Source organism: Prionailurus viverrinus, chromosome C1, assembly GCF_022837055.1.
Source record: "Prionailurus viverrinus isolate Anna chromosome C1, UM_Priviv_1.0, whole genome shotgun sequence".
NCBI classification, from domain to species: domain Eukaryota; kingdom Metazoa; phylum Chordata; class Mammalia; order Carnivora; family Felidae; genus Prionailurus; species Prionailurus viverrinus.
In genome coordinates, this window is record NC_062568.1 from 161216578 (window position 1) to 161242024 (window position 25447).

The window sequence follows — 25447 nt, forward strand, 5'->3', positions numbered from 1 at the left end:
CAATTCTCTCAGAGGAAAAGGTTACTCTGAAAGATTGTAGGGCATAGGGGAAATCTTTGCTTTTTACTTAATAGAAATTGACAGTGGCTAAACATAAGGCTTCACAATGCATAGCTACAGAGAAAGAGTTCTCTACTCACAAAGATAAGGATTTAGAGGAAAAGGAAGAAAATATTAAAGGCAGGTGTTCTTTTTTTTAATTTTTTTTTTTCAACGTTTATTTATTTTTGGGACAGAGAGAGACCGAGCATGAATGGGGGAAGGGCAGAGAGAGAGGGAGACACAGAATCGGAAACAGGCTCCCAGGCTCTGAGCCATCAGCCCAGAGCCCGACGCGGGGCTCGAACTCACGGACCGCGAGATCGTGACCTGGCTGAAGTCGGACGCTTAACCGACTGCGCCACCCAGGCGCCCCTAAAGGCAGGTGTTCTTTACTAATTGTTGATAAAGTGAATGCTCACTACTGGTATAGCTATGAACATTGGCCATTAGGGAGTTGTTTTTTATTATTTCATTCTAGAAAAGCCTCAAGTTCCCCTCCCAAATCCGAAGGGTTTCAAGAGAGTCAGTGGATAGGAGAGCCAGCATGTACATTTCCTTGCACAGAGAAGAGATACAGCAGACCTGGTGCCAGCTCAAACCAGTTTTCTCCTTTTCCTGGTACTAAACTCCTCTGAAAGAAAGACCCTGGCATTCTGAGAACCTTGAACAAATGGCTTATGTACAACAAAGGTCATAGAATGAAGACAATACCAAGAAAAAAAACTGCACCAAATTCTGAAAATTCTCAGGGCAGTTAACATAGGATGCACAATGCCACAACTGTAGTTTTACTGTAAATGTGGACAAGACGTAACACTGAAACACAGCTCAGGAAAGCCCCAACTGATGTGTGCAAACACACAGGCTTCCAGAGACCAAACCTGATCCAGACCTGATCCAATAAAATGTAAAATACCTAAGAAGTTCTTTTCTCTGAAGGAATCCACAGAACAATCCTGATGTCTTAGCATTAAATAACCACCTTGCAGGAGAACCCCAGCCCCAGAGGGCAATCTGACTTGTGTCTTGTTTGCTCAAGGACAAGAGGGTTCTGAAAGTTTAGCAGGAAGGGATGAACAGCTTGTTACCTCATTTTGGAACGTGATTTAATTCTTGCTCCCTGGGTAACCTGAATGAAGTGAATGCTGGTGGTTTTAAGTTAATTTTCTCCTAGTAAGCCCCCACATTCTGATATTTAAAGAATTCAGAGACCTGTCAACCACTCTCTTTCCTCCTGCTTCCTGCTTGATGCTATTCTTTAAGTGGTAACAGTCTCTCAATAGTCTCAGTTGTCTTGAGTTCCTTCACATGTGCTGAACCTCAGCCATAGAGCATGCACTCCCCAGCTGGGTTAACACTGAAGTGCCCAGAAATAAACCTCACTCTGCTTCTGTCTCTGCCTAGACTGCTCACCTGCCAGTCAGGTAAGGAAGCAGGTGTCAACAGGGGGCTTAGAGATACAGGAGAACAGTGTGTCCCAAGCTGCTGAGCCAGCTAGGAGAAAAAGCAAGAGCAAAAACCCTGTGATTATCTCTTCACCTTCCACTCGCCCACACTCACTAGTATCTTCTCTTCTGGACTCCAGATTCCTCCTGGACTCTAAACACAGGAGTAAAACATGCTTGGCCGTTATATTAGCCACCTCCAGATCCCAGAGAAACAGTTGCCTTGACTACGATGGGAATGCATTTTATGCACCTGTGCCTCTTGTAAATACTATTTATAAAAGAAACATACTACTCACCCTGATTTGGGGACTATGAGAAACATAAAGTTACTGCTTACAATACTTTATAGAAACATGTCAGTTATGCTTAAGGGTTACCTACAAGATTTTTCATTGAGAAGTATATTAGCTGCCAGTCACATTTATAGTATTCCAGCTTTATGGAAAAGGTCAAGTACTGGTAAAATCATAGATTTTCATATAAAATGAGCAGGGCAATTCAACTTTATATCTGTACTTTAAAAAAGGAATTTATAACAAGAGAATGATCCTATCTAAATCTCCTATAGACCCTCACTTGAAAAAAAGGAGATATTGGATTATGACTGCTTTCTATACTTATTTTCATAAGATAAAACCAGCGCCTGAAATTTAGTTTCAAATAATTCTATCTTTCCTATGCCTGTAAGTTTGAAAAGGAAAGAAAAAAAAAAAACTTCCTTCTGGATTTACTTTCATGAACAACTGATCGAAACTGCATCCCGAGGGAGAAAACAGAACTGTGACTCCCACTTTGATCTCTTCCCCATGGAGAAATTCACTCCCTGCCTGGCTTGCAAGATGTTCATTTGATTGACGTTTGCTCTGATGTGCAAACTGCTTTGAACTTCAGACATTTAATTCCCATCAGGCTGCAGTCATTTTTATTCTCCTTCAACAGGATTTACAAGCAGGAGATCAGCAAATGTAGAAGATAAAATAAATTTGCAGAAGCTTTGAATCTTACATCAAAACAGTGTTCAAGTGAGTTCCAATTGGATTTCATTCAGCCACGATTCACAGTGTAAATCAACTTTTCAGTGGAGTCCCAGTTTAGAAAGAAAAAGATATAAAGGAGAGAGACACATACACCAGTTGGGATTTACTTCCTGAGTCTCTTTTTTGGTCTTTGTTTAAATTTCCTATGGAAGGTGATTTGCCAGGCAAATCACTCAGAACCCTGGGTTTTCCTCAACATTTCCAAGGAAGCCTGCCCAATTTATCACTTTGCACACAAAAACCACACCCACAGTGTGGATTCCCAGGGTGGTGGTGAAATGCGGTATTGCTCACGGACACATTTTTAAGGCAGTAATTCAAAAAGCAAATCCCCGAGGATCTCTCAGAAGAGCCAGGCTCAAACTGCCAGTTGAGTCCATTAACAAAGCAACTATGATGACAGCTAATGGGCTTGGGAATGTTTTTTACTTGTTTGCTTGTTTTTAATCACTGCTAAAATGCCGAGACAGGTGCAAAAGGTTAAAAACAAAAAATCCCACTATTTCTTCCTGAAGTAGAATCTGGTATTGGATCAGAAGCTGGTGGAACAGACACAGTGAGGCTGCCAATGAATTGACAACACAAGGCTGGCCCTTGCTGCTAGGGCTGTTCACCCACCAAGCTCCACTTTAGGAAGAGCACACATCTTTCTGGTAAGCACGGGAGGCAAAATCCCTTGACCGGTAAGCAGCTGTCAGAGTCTCTCAAAGACCGTCTGGACCCTGGGAAGTGACCATGTCTTCCAGACCCCTTGGTCCTAGTAACAACCTAACAGTGTCTGGTCTGCCATGATAGGGAGACATCATTTCGCCTCCATCCAAACAGGTTCCTGCTCATTCTTTCTGGGAAGTGTCTGCTCTCCAAATATTTGAGCAACACCAGTTGAAAAGAATTAAACAAGAACCCCCTTATCTTCCACTTAACCACCCATGAGAATAAAGTTAAACAAAGAGAGAGCTAAGATAAAAATCAAACATCTGCACTGGCAAATATTTAAACTCTATGAATGGTAGAAGAAAGGGGTAAGAGTAGGATCACTTCAAAAAGGAACTATCACATTTATAAAGTAAATGATACTTGAACGCCCCCAACCGAGTTTACTTATTCAAACACCTAAATTAATGGGCAAACTGAAAAGCTGTCAAATAACGTGTAATCATGGTCCGAGAAATGGTTTTTCCTTCCATCTCTGCAGAGATTGGGGAGATAAGTCACATTCTTTTTGTTCTTATCAGTATTAAGGATTAAACCTTCAGGTTTCAGCAACTCAGCCACAGCAGAAACATGGCCAGTGTCAAACACCCTTGCAAGGTAAGGCTTGCAGAGCAACAAAGTCTCTCTTTCTCTATGAAAGTCTAAGTAATCATACAAACCAGGCCCATTTCTTTTTCACCATTTTCCCACCACAACAGATCGCTGAGAGAAGGCCCTGCTGTGATTGTATGTCTCCTGGCTAGATTCAAAATGGCAGTATTATTCATTTAATCCACTTTCTCACGCAAGCTTGAAAAATTGCACAGGTGACATCTAGGGGAATTGGAAGTGGATCCATGACCACATTAAACATTTATCATTATCTTCCTCATCACCAGGTTGTTGCAGGGGTGCATGAAGAAGAAAGAAGGGAACCTGGAGGAAAAAAGAAACAAACCCCACCCCCCCCCCAAAAAAAACCCAAAACACAAGCAGGTGGACACAGGCCTGGTGGGACCCAAAGGTTCCCTTCGTGCTATTCTGCAGCCCATGTCCATCCTGCCAACTTGACCTCCAAGAAGGGCTTAAGTTGCTGTACATTTATTTATACACTTCCCTCCCTTGCTAACAAGACACAAAGAGAGACCCTTTCCTGTGTTTATCCCCAGAGCCTGTGGCCCAGAGTTGGCTGTGAAGAGCAAGATATTAGTTAATAAATGTCTGCTGGATGAATAAATGCAGGAAACCTGAGGTGGAGACTTCCTGGGACTAGAGATTGGAAATTTGTGTGCTTTCTTCCTTCGTAAATAGCAGACAACTGTGAGTGGTAGGACACAGACATCAAAGAGAAGCACTAAGAATCTCCAAGTTAGCAGATGACCTTGTAGATGAACTGGCCTAATCTCTCAGGCACATGGGCCCTGAAGAGGGAAGAGGCCTGTCCAAATCTCCCCGTAAAAGAAACAGGAAATGTAAGATGTGGAATACTTAGGACTGTGTCCTCAAAAAGAATTACTGACATGATATCAGTAAGTTAATAAAGCTATGTGTGTGCATCACCTTATTAGGAAAGTAGGGTCCCCCCAAACAGATTTTAGAATGGTTTTTAAATCTTGGCGTTCTTTGAAGACACGGTGATATTTTTACATTATAAACATATAAAAAGCCCAAGGAAAACTTCTAGTCCTTTGTTATCACAGGGTTGATTTCTTTTTTTTTTTTTAATTTTTTTTTCAACGTTTTTTATTTATTTTTGGGACAGAGAGAGACAGAGCATGAACGGGGGAGGGGCAGAGAGAGAGGGAGACACAGAATCGGAAACAGCCTCCAGGCTCCGAGCCATCAGCCCAGAGCCTGACGTGGGGCTCGAACTCACGGACCGTGAGATCGTGACCTGGCTGAAGTCAGACGCTTAACCGACTGCGCCACCCAGGCGCCCCAGGGTTGATTTCTTAAAGCTGGTAGAGTCCACTAGCTAGTTTCTTTTAGAGACGAGATTTTCTAAAAAGGAAGGAGAGAAGGAAGAAAAGAAAATCACAGGATCAACTCTCTCCCTAAAATCCGCAAAAAGGCCACTGGTGAAGGTCAGTATTCTAAGCAGAGTGGCAAGTCTCCCTTCTTTTAGTAAAGGTAACAAGGAAAACTCCAGAAAGCAGGACTTTCAGGAGACCCAGATGCAGGTGTGCTTTCTGCTGGGAGGATGTTCATCAATAGTCCTAAATGTACAGGTACCTATCCCCCTGCGACCACCACCACCACACACATGGACGGAAAGGACATAAATTACTGCAGGAACACGGTTTTAACACTGAGAAACAAACTAACCAGACTATGGGAGATTTACATTCAGCCAATTTAGAAACTTCAGAGGGTCATAGAACAGCCTCTAGTGAAATTCTAAGAAGGAAAACATAGTTTAGCATTTCAATTGGCAGCTAAGCCATTCCAATTTTACCACAGGTCAAAATATTGTCATTTAAAAAAATGATGTCAGGGGCGCCTGGGTGGCTCAGTCAGTTAAGCATCTGACTTTGGTTCAGGTCATGATTTCACGGTTCCTGAGTTCGAGCCCTGCATTGGAGACTCTGCTGTCAGTGCAGAGCCCACTTTGGATCCTTGGTCTCTCTGTCTGTCTGTCTGTCTGTCTCTCTCTCTCTCAAAAATAAACATTTAAAAAAAATGATTTGAAATCAGGCAACCCAGATTCTAAATCCTGCTCCCTGAGCCTGGATACAACCTCTGAGCCTGCTTCTTCATGGGCACAATGGGGGTGGGGAGGAGCAGATAGCTGTTAAGATCATTTGAATAATCTAAGTAAAATAACATTCATTTTTTAATGTTTATTTTTGAGAGAGAAAGAGACAGAATGCAAGTGGGGGAGGGGCGGAGAGAGACAGAGAGAGAGACACAGAATCTGAATCAGGCTCCAGGCTCTGAGCTGTCAGCATAGAGCCCGACTGACACGGGGTTCAAACCCATGAACTATAAGATCATGACCTGTGAAGTCGGAAGCCCCACCTACTGAGCCACCCAGGCTCCCCAGTAGAACAACACTTATAAGAGTAAAACCCAAGAAAGTATTTTACTGAAGTATAAGCATATGTAACTCTTACATAAGTTAAATAATGTCACTTAGTTGGCCTTCTGAAATGTAAAACATTCTGTAAAATCTTTGTTGAATTCTGAGCTCAAGTGAAGTCCTTCTGATGCTAATATTCATAAAGACAGTATCTGTAACATTTCACCTGCCTGCAGGTAGTAATCATTTTTAAAAGGACTGGAGATGAAAGTTTGAGATAAGGGAGAACAACTTGAAAGGCTAAGATGGGTCATATAGCACTTTAAGGGCAAAAACACAAACACACCTTCTTGGGGGAAAGAACAAGATCTGCAATAAAAATTAAACTCAGTTTGTTAAGGACCATGCTTGTCATGTTATTTGACCTTGTGACATGGAAAGAACAAAACAGCAAGAGGCATAAATGGAAAAGCACCTGGCTAAGTCACAATGTTTTATTTTTCTTAAGAACATAATAATTCTTATTATAAGAAAATGTGTACAGGGTTAGATACTTTACATCATTTTTTTTCATGTGTACTACCTTAAAACAAGTGGGGAAAAATAGGAGTTGCACACATGTGGTCAGCTACTATGCCTAGAAATCTTATTTTAAACAAAACTTAACTATGTATCAGCACGACATTAAAACTATACAATTTGGGGCACCTGGGTGGCTCAGTCGCTTAAGCATCTGACTTCAGCTCAGGTCATGACGCATCAGCTTCAGCTCATGAGTTTCAGTCCAGTGTCAGGCTCTGTGCCGACAGCTCAGAGCCTGGAGCCCGCTTCGGATTCTGTGTCTACCCCTCCTCGGGCCGGCTCTCTCCCCTTCCCCCACTCACGCTCTCTCTTTCCTTCAAAAATAAACATTAAAAAAAAATCACATACAACTACACATTTCAACCTGGCCCTCTCTCCTGAACTGCCATGGCATATAACATAGTTGTGGGTGGAGGGGGATATTTGTGGGATGAAAATATAATGATGCTACAGGAGAATCTCAACTCCTCACCAAACACCTCCCCAGAATGATCTGTGTGCAACTCAAAAATCAAAATCAGCATGTTCCAACTGAATTCATCTTCCTCTTGAAAATCTTTTGCTGGGGCACCTGGCTGGCTCAGTCAGTAAAGCATGCTACACTTGATCTCAGGGTCTGGAGTTCAAGCCCCACATTAGGCATAGAGCCTACCTATTAAAAAAAAATCTTTTGCTCTTATTTTCACTTTCTAATTAGTAGATTTCTATCTGCTGAGATGCTCGATTTAAAATTTAAAACCGTCTTTTCAAATCTTTCTCTGCACCTAAATCTCCAATGAAATCTAGCTGACATCTTGAAGTGTCATTACTTTTCTCCTGGATTAGGATGGCCCAACTTGACCAGCAACTTGCCTCTCCACCCCAACTTATCCTTCCTTTGCCAACTAATTAACCTGCCCAAGTCTCAGACTGACAATAGCCTTTCTTTTCTTTAAAATCTACTGTTTACAGAGAAAAAATTTGTCCAGTCGGCCAAGGATTTTGAGCCCAGCCCAGCACAGCTCTTATCCTCCACTTCTGCATGCTCCACTCTGTCCTCCACTTCTGCATGCTTGGTTCTTTATGATGCTGGCGCTCTTTTTCATCTGCAGCATTCTTTCCTAGATCTGTAGGAGTTCTACTCTTCAGGGCCTCAACTACCACCTCTCTACTGAGACTGAGTGCTCACAGGCCTCTGTTCGTAATCTCTTTTTCTTCTAAAGGAGACTTTAGATTTTTCATGGCACTTGACACAGTCTGCTTAGCTTACTCTAATGGCCTGTGAGTTCCTGAAAGTATGGACTGTTTTTATTCATCTTTGTCTTTCGGACAGTTTCTAGTACAATGTCTTGCACATTAGCTGCCTCGAACAGGATCCAGATGAGGTGAAAATGATATATATGGGTATTTGGAAAATTCACGTTTTTAAATTTACCTTACATATAACCAGTTATTTTTATATAGTAATTATTCATATCTATTATTACTATATTAATGATTAAATCTAACTGGCCAACATCAACTTAAGTTTTCTAACAGAGCTTCTAACAATCAAGTAACACTCAGATGAAAACAACTATTATAAATGGGCATAAAGGTACTTGAATTTCCTGTCTAGAGGTAAAGTAGCTCAATAATTCTGTTATCATCGTTACTACCAGTACTCAAAAACTAAAGACGAAATCAGGCTTGCTGCCATGCACTAACTCCTTTAGCAGATATTTAATGGAGACTTGTTCAAGCAAGGTGTTGAATCTGACTGGGTCCCTGAACTCAAATGTAACTAAAAAGAAAGACGAGAGAGCATACGATGTACAAATATAACTTAGAATCTGGAATCAACCACTCTCACAGATACTAGAATCAACTTCAGTTGATCGCCTTTAGTTCCTCCCTCTTTCAACACCCAAGAGAGTGGGTGCCCATAGCCATATTCATGCCCCCACTTGTTCCTTGCCTATATAAATGCAATCAAACTAGGTCTTCTACTTGCTACATGGTCGACAGGTAAAATCCCCTTAAAGGGGATCTTCATTTCGTTCCCTTTCTCAAAAATACTTAATTCTCTCATTCAACTGTTATTTACTGAGCATCTACCCTGTGTCAGACAGTAAAGATAAACACAAGAAGAATTGTCCTTGACTTCATTTACAGTGCCTATGGTCTCCTGAATAAAGTTTAATTCTTTAGTCTAGCCTTTGAGAATCTCTATTATCTGATAGTAACCAACTTCTCAGATGGCCCTTTCATCACTTTCCAGACACTATGTACTCTTCAGTGCTCTTGGCCATTTTCAGATGGTCCTTTCTTTCCTGGAAAGCTCTTCTTCCATATTCCTATATGTTCAAATCCCCTTCTTACTTCAATACTAGGCTGAAATGCTTCTTCCATAAATCATTCCATAAATGTTTTTTTTTTTTTAATGATTTAATGAATGAATAATTTAACCTCTATAAGCCTGGCTACATAATACCACCTTATTTCCCCTAAGTAGTTCTCAAAAAGATGAAAACAAATTCTCTCATCAAATCTAGAATTTACAAATTTGGGCAGTAGGAAAAGTTGGCTATAATGTCAAATGGCTCCAGTTAAAAACAAACCTTCTAAGAAGGCTGAGGGAAATTAATCAATCTTGAGAGCTAGGCCTCTGGAGTATAGTCTGAACTGCTCCTTTTACAGCTGAGGAAAACTGTAAACTAAAAAAGTTACGTGAACTTTGTAAGATGATACAGCAGAGAAGAGCAAAAGTCCATCCAGTCTTAGTACTGTACTACAGTGATATAACTGCCTCACAACTTAACTTAAAGGAAAACTGTCTTCACTGTTTAAGGTGTTTCAAGGCAAATTATTTTAAAAGTTAACAATTTAAAAAGAGGCTTGCCTCCTTTTAAAAATTAAAAAGGCTCATGTCTGAGTTCAGCTTAAAAAAAAAAAAAAGGCAGGGGCGCCTGGTGGCTCAGTTGGTTAAGCAGCCAACTTCGGCTCAGGTCATGATCTCACGGTCCATGGGTTTGAGCCCCGCGTTGGGCTCTGTGCTGACAGCTCAGAGCCTGGAGCCTGTTTTGGATTCTGTGTCTCCCTCTCTCTGACCCTCCGCCGTCCATGTTCTGTCTCTCTCTGTCTCAAAAATAAATAAACGTTTAAAAAAAAAAAAATTAAAAAAGGCAAACACAAACCTTGACCTGAAACTAGTAAGTCCCTAAAGAATCCAAAGGATCCTAGCTTAGGAGTCTGAACATTATGGGTCAGCATGTTAACCATCAAAATTAAAAACAACTCTCTAAGTAGCTTATTTCTGGTTGCTATAGTGTCAACAATATTTGAACTTAACATAGGAACATAGAAATTTGCACATCTAATCATACCACAAGATATACAACCAATTTACATGAAAAAAGACTTACTCAGCTGCCTGCACTCCTTTCCAGGCAGCTATTAACATGAGCATTATTAACTTTTTAAAAGAAGCAGTCTAGTAGGACACAATATAACGTTTGAAGAGAGTAATAATCTGGCATCCTCCAATCTAAATGTGAGTGTTAACAAAAAATTTAACTTCAGTAGTAGGCTTTGCCATTCAATTTTCTATCCTTTCTCTAAAAGTGTGTGATAGTTAATTTTATGTGTCAATTTGGCTGGGCCAGGGTCCTCAGATATTTGGTCAAACATTATTCTGGATTTTTCTGTGAAGGGAGTTTTGGGATGAGATCAACATTTAAGTCAGTGGGCTGTGGGTCCAATTAGGTGAAGGTCCTAATAAAGACTGACCTCCCAAGCAAGAAGGAATTCTGCCAGCAGACTGGAACTGCAACTGTTCCTGGGTCTCCAGACTGCTGGGCTACCCTGCAGATTTTAGACTTGTATCTGCAAAATCATGCCAGCCAATTCCTTAAAAGAAATCTCGCCCCCTCTGCCTCTCTTTCACATATCTTCTCCTATCAGTTCTGTTTCTCTGGAGAACTCTAACAGGCTTACAGCAATGGCTATTCATGAGAAATGCAATCATGAGCTTGTACTTCTTGCATCAGAACCTATGCTGGTTCCTTTACCTATAGCACAATATCCCCAACAGATTTGTGGTAAGGCCTGACTCTTGAAATCCTACTGCTCTAGTGGGTGGCAGCCAGAGATGCATTAAATTTGGGTTCTCAGAAAATGAGAGGAGTCTTACCCTGTCTTCCCCAGTGACTACATCAATCCCAGTGGATGCTCCAACTCAAAGAGCTCCTTGAAAAATAGCAGAAATCTAATTTGACAATATTTCCCAGAGTTTCTTCACTTTTTGGAATCAGTGAAGTTTTAAGTCTGCCCTGATAGGTAGGAGAGAATTCTCTATAGAGCTGAAGTCTAGCTGTAGGTGGCTGGCTTCCAAGAGGCTTAGAAACAATTGCTTGCTTATTCTAGCTCATTCTAGTATTGCTTTGCTCATCTCAAACCTGGCTTAGAGGCCTTAACAAGTCCCACCATAATTAACCAATTCACAAGCATTAATTCAGTGAGGTCAAAAGCACTGAACCCCACTTGGAGACACAGAAATAAAAATCTAAGTTCATCTTCCTAGCATTTACTTCCTAGTTTACCCTCACCATTGTTCCCTTCTTTTAAAAATAAGAGAAAAGAAAAGAAAAGAAAAGAAAAGAAGAGAAAAGAAAAGAAACTGGGAGAGGGAGGAGAGAAATGGATTAAAAGACATGGAAGATAAAATTATTGATTGGTTTGTATAATAAAAGCCAAGGGTTGGTCGGTCCTGCTGAGTAAACAACAGGTTCAGATGTGCTCAAGAGAACCCCATCTCTGTGGCAAGCCAGATTTCAGGGACAGATATTCTAAATGTTATGCATAAAGGAGCTATATTCTTTAAATTTGACAGAATGAGTATGGACAGGATATTTTCTTAAGTCAAATTAATTAATATTATATGTTCGTTTTAGAGCAGGAGTTACAAACTCACATATTAGTGTGGGCCAAGCAGGTGATCAAAGTCAGGGGATTGGGTTGGGTGTAACCTACAGGGACCAGCGGGAACAGTATGTCAGGGAGATTGTGGGCCTTGTCCTCAAAGGGGAGCCATTCTTCATGCAAACGGATTGCTGCCCAGTGGGAATGTGGACCCACTATTGCCAGATCTTCTGATTTTAGAGAAGACAGCAATTTGGAGTTTTTAAATGTGTAATCTCCCCAAATTTAAGTGTTGGCAACAGATTTAAAAAATTACAAATTTAAAAACCTTTAAAACATCTTGTGGGGCTAAGGTAAACACATTTGTAGACAGATATTGTCCCTGAGGATAATTACGTGTTTGTGTGTCTGTGCACTCCTTGGGGGAGAGCCCAGTCTCTCCTGTGCCCTCATCAGCAACCCAACACAACACAAGGGGAGCTGTTAACTAAATTACATGAGTAACTGAACTCATTCTCAAAATTATTTTAAGTGATACCACTGAAAATGAGTTTGTCTTACATTAAGACATAATTTAACTTTTCTCCATTTTAGAGGAGGTTAATTCTTCAGATCATTCCTTCAGCAAACACTTGACAAAGTACCCAATCTCTATGCAAGGGCTTGTACAAAATAATTAACTTGTAGAACTCCTGAGTAGGAGGAGTTCAGTAGTCTGAGAAGCAAAGTATCAAAATTATCTGAAAAATCAATTTTCTGCTGCTTTGTAGATTCTCTCTGTTGTCAACATAGTATAAACCTTCAGAATCTATGATAGGACACTTTAAAGACCTTCTCTCTTCACAACTGGGCATTTTGTTAAAATATGCATTATCAAGCCTTTATGAGAAAAATAAATGGATTATAAGTCAGCAAAACTGAAATTCTAGGCTTGAAACAAAAAGTGAATATTAGGCATTCGTTAAAATCAGTTATAAAAAATATTGTCCTAATACTACCTTATTTTTGATGCCTTTAGAGAAGAAGCAAAGTCCATAGGCACAGGCCTTTAAAATGTTAGTAGCAAATACCTTGAGCACCACTGGCCAGTGCTACGTGTCAAAAAATGTTTACAGAGCCCAGATGTTTAAGAATGGACAAGATCCAGGGGTTCCTGATGGCTCAGTTAGGTAAGCCTCCGACTTCTGCTCAGGTCATGATCTCACAGTTTAGGAGTTTGAGCCCCACGTCAGGCTCTATGCTGACTGCTCAGAGCCTGGAGCCTGCTTTAGATTCTGTGATTCCCCCTCTCTCTGCCCCTCCCCCGCTTGCACTCTGCCTCTCTCTCAAAAATAAACAAACATTTTAAAAAATTTAAAAAAAAAAACAACAAAACAACGGACAAAATCCAGATCTAAGACTGGAGGTCCTTTATCGCAAGTCAATTACTTAAACTTATAATAGCAGTATTAATACATTTGCACGTGGCCAGATATACATCAGGGGCATAAAAAGTCTACTTTATAGAACTGTAAAATCTCACAATTTGGAAGGACTTTGGAAATGACCTTGAATCCATTTTTCAGGAACTTCAGTCATTATCATATCTATCAGCTTCAAGATTTTGGTCACATTCACTTAATATTTTCATTTAGGTTAATTCAGTTTTTAAGTATATTATCTTAAAAAAGACTCTTTTGTTATTGCCATAAGGGAAAAAAGAGTATGTCCTGACATAGAGAATAATACCCATACTTATAAAATAAGGAAATTACAACCTAAAAACATTTCCCTAAGTGACCCTGTGAGGTATGGACTATCCTTACTGTCAGCTCACTGATGAGGAAATTGAGGCTCAGAATTAAGTGACTCCCCAAAGTCAACTTATGAGTGAAAGAGGTAGGATTCAAAACCAAATCTGCCTACCATTAAAAAAAAAAATTGTTTAGTCATGTCCTCAAATGGCTTCTAAAGACTGGGAGTTCTTCCTGTCCGCACTTTACTCCAACATGAACTCCCTGAGATTCAAAATGGAGACATTTTTGGAGGGATTAAAATACACACTGAAAACGTGCTCAATAAGATACCAAAACAAAGTGGTGCAGCGAAGTGTTTTATGAGGGACCGAAACAAAGGCAGCAAAGGATTCCTATCATGGCTCACCCCAACAACTTACTAGTAACTCTTTCCCATTCTTGAATCATTAAAAAGTTAAGTTTCATAACTTTATTTTTTATTTATTTTTGAGAGACAGAGACACAGTGCTAGCAGGGGAAAGGCAGAGAGAGAGGAAGTCAGAATCTGAAGCGGGCTCTAGGCTCTGAGCTGTCAGCACAGAGCCTGACATGTGGCTCAAACTCACGAATCATGAGATCATGGCCTGAGGTGAAGTTGGCTGCTTAAGTGACTGAGCCACCCAGGCACCTTGAGTCTCATAAGTTTAGTAAGTGTTTGTGTTCACCCAATTGCTAGAAAAGCATCAGCTCAGAGTTACTTCAAAAACTCCTAAACACAGATCCCTGGTAAGTGAGCTCTATTCAGAGCCAGGAAGATTCTACCAGGGGTAGTCATCCTCTGCCACTCCTGGCTGTGAAGAGTTTTGATCAGATATCTCTTTAATATGCCTCTTTACTCATCTGTAAATCTTCTGATTACCCAGCTTTGTTGTCAGAACTGCCCTGGTTTTGCAAGATTCACCCCATACAGAGGTTGGTCCTGTCAACTACCCCTAGTGAGGAGGTAAGATTGCATCATGGCTCTTCAGAGTGCCCATGCAACATTCAACGCACAAATCCAACCTCGGAAGGAGGGAAAAGCCTCTCATTCTACCTAACCTGCTTACTCAGCACGTACCCCGCCACGACTACAACTGAAGTCCCTGACGGTAAACTGAACTAGATGAGAAATTCCAGGAGGGCAGAGACTACACTTTATGTGTTGTTATATTCACCAAAAGGCAGACCACTGAATTTTGGCAAATATCTGCCTAGTCTGCATCTCAGACTTCAATCCTTATCTCTGCGTATTCAAAATGGAAATTGCGGGGCGCCTGGGTGGCTCAGTCGGTTAAGCGTCCGACTTCCGCTCAGGTCACGATCTCGAGGTCCGTGGGTTCGAGCCCCGCGTCGGGCTCTGGGCTGATGGCTCAGAGCCTGGATCCTGGAGCCTGCTTCCAGTTCTGTGTCTCCCTCTCTCTCTGCCCCTCCCCCGTTCATGCTCTGTCTCTGTCTCAAAAATAAATAAACGTTTAAAAAACCTTTAAAAAAAAATGGAAATTGCTATCTTTATTCCTATACATTTTGATGTGAGTCCTCCCAAACGTTTATTTATTTTTTAGGTGTATTTTAATTAATTAATTAATTAATTTAAATGAGTGAGCAGGGGGAGGGGCAGAGACTGAGGGAAAGAGAGAATCCCAAGCAGGCTCTGCACTGACAGTACAGAGCCCGACACAGGGCTTGATCCCACAAACTGTAAGATCATGACCTGAGCCTAAATCAAGAGCCAGACACTTAACCAACTCAGCCACCGAGGTGCCCCCCCTCCCAAACTTTTAATGTGTGTATGTATGTATGGCCATTTTCACAAGTCACCAAATACTCTTCTTGTACAGTGTGGCTGTGTCTTACCAACTCACTTCTTTTTTTTTAATTTTTTTTTTTAACATTTATTTATTATTGAGAGACAGACACAGAGCGTGAGCAGGGGAGGGGTAGAGAGAGGGGGGAGACACAGAATCTGAAGTAGGCTCCAGGCTCTGAGCTGTCAGCACAGAGCCTGACATGGGGCTTGGACTCACCATCTGTGAGATCATGACCTGAGCCAAAGTCAGTTGCCTAACCAACTGAGCCACCCAGGCGCCCACCATCTCACTTTTATGGATGGGATACAATTCTCTTGACTAATCAATCCCCTATTAGAAATTTAGGATATTGACAATATTCTCTATTCTAACTGGCAGTACAATGACTTTCTTTACAAGCTTCTCTTTATGAACATGTCTTATTGGGGCACCTGGGTGGGTCAGTTGGTTAAGCATCCGACTTCGGCTGAGGTCATGATCTTATTATGGTCTGTGGGTTTGAGTCCTGTGTCAGGCTCTGTGCTGACAGCTCAGAGCCTGGAGCCTGCTTCAGATTCTGTGTCTCCCTCTCTCTCTTACCCTCCCCTGCTCATGCTCTGTCTCTCTCTCTCTCTCTCAAAAATAAACATTAAAATAATTTTTAAAAAATGTCTTATTTTCTTGTGATATTCCCTCAAATGATATCAAATAACATGCATGCTTCTAAAGTACATAAATTTTTTGTGATGCCATCCACCTGGTACATTTCTCTGCTTTGAGGAACCACAGGATCTCTCTGTGTCACATTTTGTGCTATTAATTATGTTCAGTATTCGCCCCCTCACCCCCAGAGTTTTAACACGTGGAGAGTGGACAGCCCCTTACTCAACTCAGATGTTGACAAGTAGTAATTAAATACAATTGCCAGGTGCTGGGGTAAAAAGGGATGAAGTGTAATCCCTGCCCAGAACAGCAGGGGAGGCAGAGTCACCACCAACAACCTGCCATAACATCAAGTTCTACACTGTAATAGAGGCATTTCAAACTTACTCTGGGAACAGAGATGAGGGAGAAGTGAATCCCTCCAGGGGCAAAGAGAAATAAAAAGGGGGGGGGGGGGAGGAGGTATTTGAAAGCTATGGAACGAGGCAAACTGTGGAGTTACTTCTTGAAACATTAATAGAAATTCACAAGGTGGGCCAGTAATGGGAAGAAGACACAGGGGATAGATTTCCAGGTAGAGGGCAATCAATTCCAGCTCGTTTCAACCAGAGCAACAGTTCCACTTAGGAATTTATGAAAACCTCCTATAGCCAGATAATTCTTTGTTCTGGAGGGTCTGTCCTGTGCATTATAGGCCGTATAGACGCATCCCTGACCTCTACACACTAGATGCTGGTAACTGTTCCCCACCTTCCAAGGGTGACAACTGAAAATGTTTCCAGACATTGTCAAACGTTCAAGGGGAAAGGGGGAGAAAAAAGGAGGATGGAAATCACCCCCCGGTTGACAACCACGGTTTTCAGCATAATTCTAGCTTCAAGGATTTCTCCCTTACTATACCAGCTTTTCTCCCTGTTCTGAAAATGATGTTTTCTTTGGTTCAAAACCCAAGTGAGCCCTCCTTTTCTTTTAGGTAAGAGAGAAGTTGTCAAAAACACTAAGTTACTGATGTCCCAACTACAAAAAAGGACATCTTCTTTGATTACACCTAATAAAAAAAGAAATGTTCATGTGATATGGAAGCATATAATAGGGCTAATATTTGTTCAGAACTACAGAGAATTTTTCACAATTGATCACACTGAATACTCAAAACACTGTATGAAGTATTCATTATTGTTCCCTTTCTAGAGAGGAAGACAGGGTGGGCTGAGACATCAAATACCCAAGACCATCTGAGTATTAGGTAAGATTCATAACCAGACAGTCCCATTCTACACTGTATACATTTTTCCATTTAGTTGGGTAAACGACTAGGAGCCTCTTTAGGCTGCAGAGAGAAAGGCTCATCTTAGTATCACAAAGAAGGAGAATAAAATGACTTAAGGATGTCCTGCTACCTCCATACCCCACCAAGAAACTGTAAGTAAAAAACTGCTGATGGAAGCAAAACATTTAACCACCAAAAACTGCTGTATCTATCCCTTGCGCGGCTCCAAGAGCACTCACTGTACAAAGGGGGGAATAATACATACCAATTATGGTAACATTTATACTCATAATCTTTAAAGTATGTTAACAGCTTTTAGCCATTCGAAATAGCCCTAGAAAATAAAGATTATTATCCACTGACAGAAAAGGCACATAATTAATTAATTAAGGTCACACGGCTAGAGACCAAGTAAAAATTAAGTTCTCTTACCTTTAGTTAAGTGTTCTTTCCACTACAAACAATTTCCAGCATCACATGATTCTACACACCCCTCCAAATATAAATATCACTAGGCCAATAAATAAAAATATCCCTAACCATACGGACACTAATTCTGTTTCATTATTATCTGAAGCCACATTTCCCGTTAGTGTAGATGTTATTTTTAAAACTACCAAAGAAAAAAGTGGCAATTTTTGTTACTCTTAAAGACAAAAAGTACTCTCTTAAATTAGGCGAATTACTAGAAGCAATGAGACTAGCTTATTCATGACCCATTAGTTGACACATGACAAAATGTAATTTTCTAGACTTCATCAACTTTGTACTCAAGTAATATTTGATACTTCTGAAACTGAATTCCAACATGACAAAAAGGTGAGCAGGGAAGGTCTGGGAATTTCTTGGATACAGTATGTTGAGCCCCACTTCTTTAAAAATTACTCGTCTATTTAAAGACAAAAGGCTTATTTAAGATAGAAATACTATTCACTTTGCAATAAACAAGCACAGGCATTTTGAATGTGAATGGAAAGCAATTCAATTCCTGGTTTAAACAAGAAAAAAATATTTTTAAAGTCTTACTCCATCATGGAAGGTGGGATCGTACAGCAGTCTTGAATTGCAGTTAGAGGAGAGGTTAGGTGAGCCGTATAAGAAGCTTCTACGACTTGCTTGTTCCGGTTGACCACATCCAAGTAACGATTGAACTTCTCTCGGATTTTTTTGGCTAGCTGGGGGACAAAGGGTAAGCAAAATAAATCGAAAGCCTAACGCAATAACCAACTGTGTTTTTTCTAATAAGCTCGTTAATTTGTGTCACAAGCTGCATGTATGAAACTTCAGGTAAAACTAACCACACATACGCACATCTCATTCCACTGTGTAAACTGAGGTAAAAATTGCAAAATGCCCAGAAGTCACAGGAGGATACTCAGACAACAAAACAATACCTGCCATCTTGTGATAGCTAATGACACATTATGGACTTCTCATGTGTTTGAATTCAACAGAAAAATACTGATCCATAAAATGTCTTATTAGACAAAGGAAAACAAAGTCTATTGATATTATTGTCAGCATGACAGTGGGCATTAGGTCTTACAAAGCAACAACAGTGACTGTAAGAAAACAATCCACTATTCATGGTTCTGGATTCACACAGATTTTCAAAGGGGAAAATACGTGAAAAAGGGAAAGGACATTCAGTATCTTCTGCTACAAAACTCCAGGGGGCACCATTCACAGTCTTCCATGCGAATGGCAAATCCCTGGAGTTGTACAATGTAGACATCCCTATGAAACAAAATATATAGTTAGAAATATACTCCTGTTTGGTCTGTTACACCATTAAGATGGACAAATGTCTTTCTTAACTGCTGTGAACAGAACACTTCATCATCATTTACTTTCATGTGGGAAAAACAAAAGCAAATTGATAAGCATACTGCTTTTTCCTCCATTGTTCCCATCAAATATCACAGCTTAATTATAGATCTCCAAGGAAAACAGTGTTGTTTTTCTTCCCCTTCAACAAAATGTTACCCAAATGAAATGACTGATAGAATTATAGCTAATTGGTTTTGTAGAGCTATTCATTATCAGCACACTAGAGGAGAACTAATCATCTCCTTTGGGTCATCAACTCACACAATCCAATAGCTTACAGGCTGAGAACATGAAGCCAAATCAGGATATCTTCATTTGTTATTTTCAAGCCAATTCCTCAATTCGATCTTGTCCCATCGATATTTGGGAGTTTTCAGAGTGTCAAATAACGTTCTCAGCCTTGCTATAGATTGTACAAACTATAAGGTACAAACATCTCTACACGTAACAAGAGTATGAGTGTAACATTTAATTTGATAAAGGGCTGTCCCATTTTGTCTCACCGTTTTCAGAGGAGGTATTGTATGCCCCCCTAAATTGACAAATCCACCTGCAATTGTAATCCCTGAGCTAGAATTTATTTTAAAAAATTATGTTTTTCTTGCTGAGGTCTTTGAAACAAAATGTATAGATGCAGTTTAACTTCCCATCTTAATTTAGACCACTGGTGATTCTGCCTCCGAGGGGATTTGGCAAAGCTTAGAGATGATTTTGATTGCTAAAACGTGGTACAAAGTGCTACCGACATGTGGTAGGTGGAGGCCAGGACGCTAAGTAACAATGTGCTTAGCAAATGTGCTATTTTTTTCATGTTTATTTATTCGAAAGAGTGAGAGTGTGTGCACAAGCAGAGGAGGGGCAAAGAGACAGGGAGAGAGAGAATCCCAAGCAGGCCTATGCTGTCAGTGTGGACTGGACCAGGGGCTCAAACTCGCGAACCATGAGATCATGACCCTAGCTGAAATCAAGAGTCTGACGCTCAACCGAGGCACCCAGCGCCCCTGTGCTGGTTTTGAAACCACAGTGTGCTCTAATGGAATAATCCTTTTACCTGGACTCTTACAGTCAATGGATAGTTGAGGGTGAGAGATAGGGTAACAGATCCAGCTTGAAAACCTCAAGTATATTCTCACAGTGCCCTGCATTCCCCCCTCATAACATACTCTACACTTTTATGCTGTCATCTGTTTAATGTCTGGTTCCCACACTAGACTGTATGCTCTGTAAGAGCGGGTACTACTTGTGTTTTTTGTTCATCTCATTATCTTTAGCGCCTGCCTGGCATTGCAGGCAGACAATAAATATTTAACGAATTAATAAAAATTAAAGGAAAAAAAAACAACCAGTCACCAACCTTATCTTTTGGTCTAACGACCAACAACCTCTTTAAAAACTTGGACAACTTATTTAAAAACAACAATAGCCACAATATGTATTTCTGGGAACTCCATCAAGAAGAGCACGTTTTATCTTTTCTCTTTAGGTTCTGAAATAAATATCATTCATTTTCCACCTACAATATCAAGAATATAGCCCTTCCTTGTCCTTGGCAACAAATGTTCTGTAACAAGATAAAGTGTGCTTGAAAAAATGTAAATTCTAGGGGCACCTGGGTGGCTTAGTTGGTTGAGCATCTGACTTCAGCTCAGGTCATGATCTCACAGTTCATGAGTTCAAGCCCCACATCAGGCTCACTGCTCTGTTAGCTCGGAGCCTGCTATGGATCCCCTGTGTCCCTCTCTCTTCACCCTTCCCCAGCTCACATTCTCTCAAAAATAAAAAATAAAGAGGAAATTTTAAATAAGATCTGCACAAACTCACTTCTAAAATGCAATTTGTGATCATTTTTGTCTTTCTGTCAAACACACACACACACACACACACACACACACACAAACATCTGAGAAATACCTGGTATTTCTTCTACATATTGGGAGAATTCTATCTTTGAACAAAGACAGATCTAATTAAACCTGATATTTTATTTTAAAAAAATTTTTTAACGTTTACTTATTTTTGAGAGGCTGGGGTAGAGAAAGAGAGTGAGCAGGAGAGGGGCAGAGAGAGAGAGAGAGAGAGAGAGAGAGAGAGAGAGAGAGAGAGAGATGTAGAACCCGAAGTAGGTTCCAGGCTTTGAGCTAGCAGCACAGAGCCTGACACGGGGCTCAAATTCATGAACCGTGAGATCATGACCTGAGCCGAAGTTGGATGCTTAACTAACTGAACGACCCAGGCTCCCCAATCAGGATATTTTAATTTGTCTCACTGTCTACTTTTATATGAGCTAAAAATGATTTTTATTTTTAAATGTCTTTTTTTAAAAAAGGTATTTTGTTATAGTTAATAATAACTATAGGAAATTCAAATTTCGATGTTCGTAAAGTTTTACTGAAATAGTCATTTGTTTACCTGTTTATGGCTGCTTTCATTCTACAGTGGCAAAGTCGTTGCAATAGAGACTATGCAGCTTGCTTCCCTATAAGAAGTCAGAAGCTCTAACACATCCCAAGATAGAACCATAATCTTAGTAGTTTTACAAAAATTTGCAGCAATTTTTTTTTAACATTCTACTAAGAGGTGGGGGTCCATGCTCTCTCTCCACCCACTCCTTGAATCTGGGTAGAGTTATGATGGCTTCTACCAGTCAAGTATAGAGAAACTGACACCATGCAACTTCTGAGGCTAGGTCATAAGGGCCATGCAGCTTCCGCAGGTCTCCCTTGGAATGTTCTCAAGCTACCCTGCTGTACCAAGACACATGAAGAGGCCACAGTTAAGTGCTTGGTTGGCAGCTCCAGTTGCTCAAGCCTTCAAGTCACCTCAGCCCAGGTTCCAAAGAGGAGTCAAGAAGCCTCCAGAATATTCCAGCCCCCAGTCTCCTCTGATGAAGCTCCACACATCATGGAGCAGAGATAAGCCACCCTTGCCATGCCTGGCCCGAGCTCCTGACCCACAGAATACACAAGCATAAAGAGATTGTTTATGCCACTAAGTTTGGGGTATTTTTTTATGTAGCAACACGTAACTTGAACACCCAAGATAGGCTGAATTCCGTTCCAAGATAAACATATTGAGGCTGAGCTATACAAAGCCATTCAGATCCAACTGTTCCATCTATACCATCAGAACGATCAAGACTGTAGTATCTGTTGCAAAGAGATCTTGGGGTTGTTCACAAAAGTCTAAGAGCTACTGCATAGTGGCAGTTACCACATATTATGCATAAGGATCCTACAATTTAGGGATCATTATTTTCCATCAATGAGGTGGTTTTGTGAAAGCCAGTCACCTAAACTCAGAACCATCCTGTCTATAAAGCCTGTGTGTATTCACTATCTGCTCCACACAAACCAAACTTAAAAGAAGCTTCAGTAGTGACTTGACATTTAAAAATATGACAAATCACACCGATGTGAGGAATGAAACTCTCATTAACATAACCAGCCAAGGCGCAGAGCCAGGGTGCAGAGTCCCCCACTACTGGGCTGTCTGTGGAACTAAACAGTTAGTTCCCTGCAGTGGGGTGTGTGGTGAGGGAAGGAAAGAAGGAAAGGGACAGAGGGAGGCACTGCAAGAAGGAGCAGGGCAGGGGCAAGTTGGGAATGTCTGCCTTCGGCCTCCTCGTTAGCATGGGCTGCATTTTAAATATATATATTTATGGGGGGCGGGGGGTGAGGAAGGGAGAGAGGGAGAGAGAGAGGCAGGCAGAGAGAAGCCCAAGCAGGCTCTGTGCCACCAGCACGGAGCCCGATGCAGGGCTCAAACTCACGAGCTGTAAGATCATGACCTGACCCGAAGTCGGACAGACACTCAACCAAACTGAGCCACCCAAACGCCCCTCAAGCTGCATTTTTCCTCAGTGGATGCAGCAACTTGCACACAGAGCCCAGACACACATGACCCTTAACAAAAGGTCTCAAATGCAAGCCCCCCCCCCCAACTTTGGTCAGAAGTTCCTGCCTTTCACGTGGTGAAACCCCATCTTGCCTTGTTAAAAAAAAATCATAATTGCCAACGTTTGTTGAGTGCTAACTATGTGGGGGCACTGTTCTCAGCATTTCACAAGCATGTCTCCATTTAGTCTTTCAAAGAACCATGGGAGATACACACATCTGCATTTTTTCCAGAAGCAGAAGCTGAATGTTCAGTAACTTGCTCAAGTTTACAAAGCTAGTAAGCAGTAGAGCTGGGATCCAAACACAGTCCTATTCTAACTTCAGGGCCAAAGGTGCAACCTGTGTGCAACACGGTTTCTCTCTGGAATACCCACAGACTAACAGCCCCCTCTTCCCACTTCTTTTCAAATCCATTTTAACAAATGCTATAAAATCTTGACAGATTACTAAAAGCCATGCACAGTCTCATTACTTTATAATAAAAATTAGATTTCTGAAAATACTTACCTAGAATTCTACATAATTCCTACGGAAGTCAAGACTTTGTGGAGGTTTAGAATTGAATTCTACCACCAGTATAAAAAAAAAAGAGGGCCAGGGCACCTGGGTGGCTCAGTCGGTTAAGCGTCCGACTTCGGCTCAGGTCATGATCTGATGGTTCCTGAGTTTGAGCCCTGCGTCGGGCTCTGTGCTGACAGCTCAGAGCCTGGAGCCTATTTCGGATTCTGTGTCTCCTCTCTCTCTGTTCCTCCCCTGCTCACGCTCTGTCTCTCAAAAATAAATAAATTAAAAAAAAAAAAAAAAAGAGGGCCAAGTTTGAAATAATGTATTCTCCGAAAACAAAACCTGTTATTACCTGTCACTATGAGGTCAGATACATCAAATGGTCTTAACTTGTTTCCAATTACTTAAAAAAAAAAAAAATTGTTCCAATTACTTCACGGTGTTTAACTTTGTTCATAACCCGGAAAGAGAACAGAGTGGATGCCCTGCTCTTTTCCTTTCAGAAGCAAGTTTCATAATTCAATCTAATCTTCCACGCTGGATTTTCATTCAATTTATCTGCCATCATGAGGCAGTACCATGCAGTTGTTAATTCCCATTTTACAACAGAAGAAACTGAGGCATATGGAACTTAAGGGCCCCTTGACTCCCATGTCGTGCTCCGGCCTCCCTTAACCCCACTGCCTGAGATGACCTCCCTGTGCCCTTCTGACAAGGAAAGGGGATAGTGGCTCACTGTGGAAACTTCAACTCATGCTCCACTGTGGGGCAGTTTTCCCTTTCTCACTCTAAAAGCAAGCTCTTTCAGCATACCAACCAAATCCAGGTTGCTCGGTGAGCACAACAATATCCATTTGAGTAAAGATAGCCCACAGAGAGATTAAATCCTGAATGTCTCTGTTAAACTAAAGAGGACCAGCTACCAACACAGACCCTTCCAAGAGGCCAGACAGATTCTGGGTCTGTAGCCTGCCATGATCCCTGCAGACAGAAGAAAACAAAGGACTTCTTAACAAAAAGCTACAGGTGGACCCACAATCCTCCTCAGTGTAATTAAAAACATTTTTCTTTCCACAGCCCAGCTTTCATCTTTTATCCTTCTTTATCCTCTCCCCCTTCATCCCTAAGGGGTTCCTGAATGCTGATGAGGCAACGGGACTAAAACCATCTTGTCATCTTTTGGGTCAATTCTTTGGCTAGCCAACATTCAGCCATGGGTCAAATGATCAGTAGGTAGCACGCCGGTCCCCATGGGAACGGATTCTAATTTGTCATCATCTCCAGTGACAACGTTTCATCACAACATCAATGAATTTCTTTCTTGCTGAATTTCACTTCCCTTAATTTTCCCATAGACATTTCTGTCATTTGCATACTTCCCCAGAGCCCCCCGTTTTTAAAGGTCTTTTTTTTTTTACCTTAGCTTTAAACTTCTAAAGATTGGGGGTGGGGTGGGCACACAGTTCGAAAAAAGGTAAAAGAAAACAAAAATGCAAAGGCACAGTACACACTTTATTTATGTCTTTTCCCTAAAACTCAGAAGGAGTTTTGAATGTTAGGGAAAGCTTTATTTAAAATGCATAACAATGAAGCTGACAGGCACAGACAGGAAAGGTACCCTAGGGGACTGAAGATTCATAGCAAAATTCCTATTGAATGTAGAAGAGTTTAACATTTGACATTCAAAAACCTTTGTGCCGTGATAAGAATTTAATAGCTGATCCCCTTTTCTTTCAATTCCAGCCTTATTACTCAAGAATTATTATTTTTCCCAGCAGTTTCAGGATTTGGTTCTTTAAGCGTATGTGACATAGAAATAATTTTATGTATATGCAAGCACAAATATTTAACATCTCTGAACATCACACTGCCACATTCCAAAGTTCAAGTGGAAAGCATCCTCATTGCTGCATGTTGCACACCGTATGCAGGATATAAAAAAACGCTCTGCCCTTGCTAGCTATGAGTAATTAGCCATTACTACCAGTAATTATTAGTGAGAGTTGTAAGAGCTCTCTCAATTTTCTGCTGGGAATTTGGGCGA

At 40.9% G+C, this 25447-nt stretch overlaps 1 protein-coding gene across 2 annotated transcripts in view; it reads right to left on the reverse strand.

Moving 5' to 3' along the window:
* Positions 1 to 25447, reverse strand: part of CACHD1 (cache domain containing 1) — a 214197-nt gene that overhangs the window by 82401 nt on the left and 106349 nt on the right. For both annotated transcript variants that reach the window (XR_007155029.1, XM_047872635.1), the window contains exon 3: positions 18200 to 18348. Coding sequence is in view for 1 of the 2 variants with exons in the window: in XM_047872635.1 (XP_047728591.1) it covers positions 18200 to 18348 (149 nt within the window). In the remaining variant the exon portion in view is untranslated. The remainder of the gene's footprint in view (positions 1 to 18199; positions 18349 to 25447) is intronic.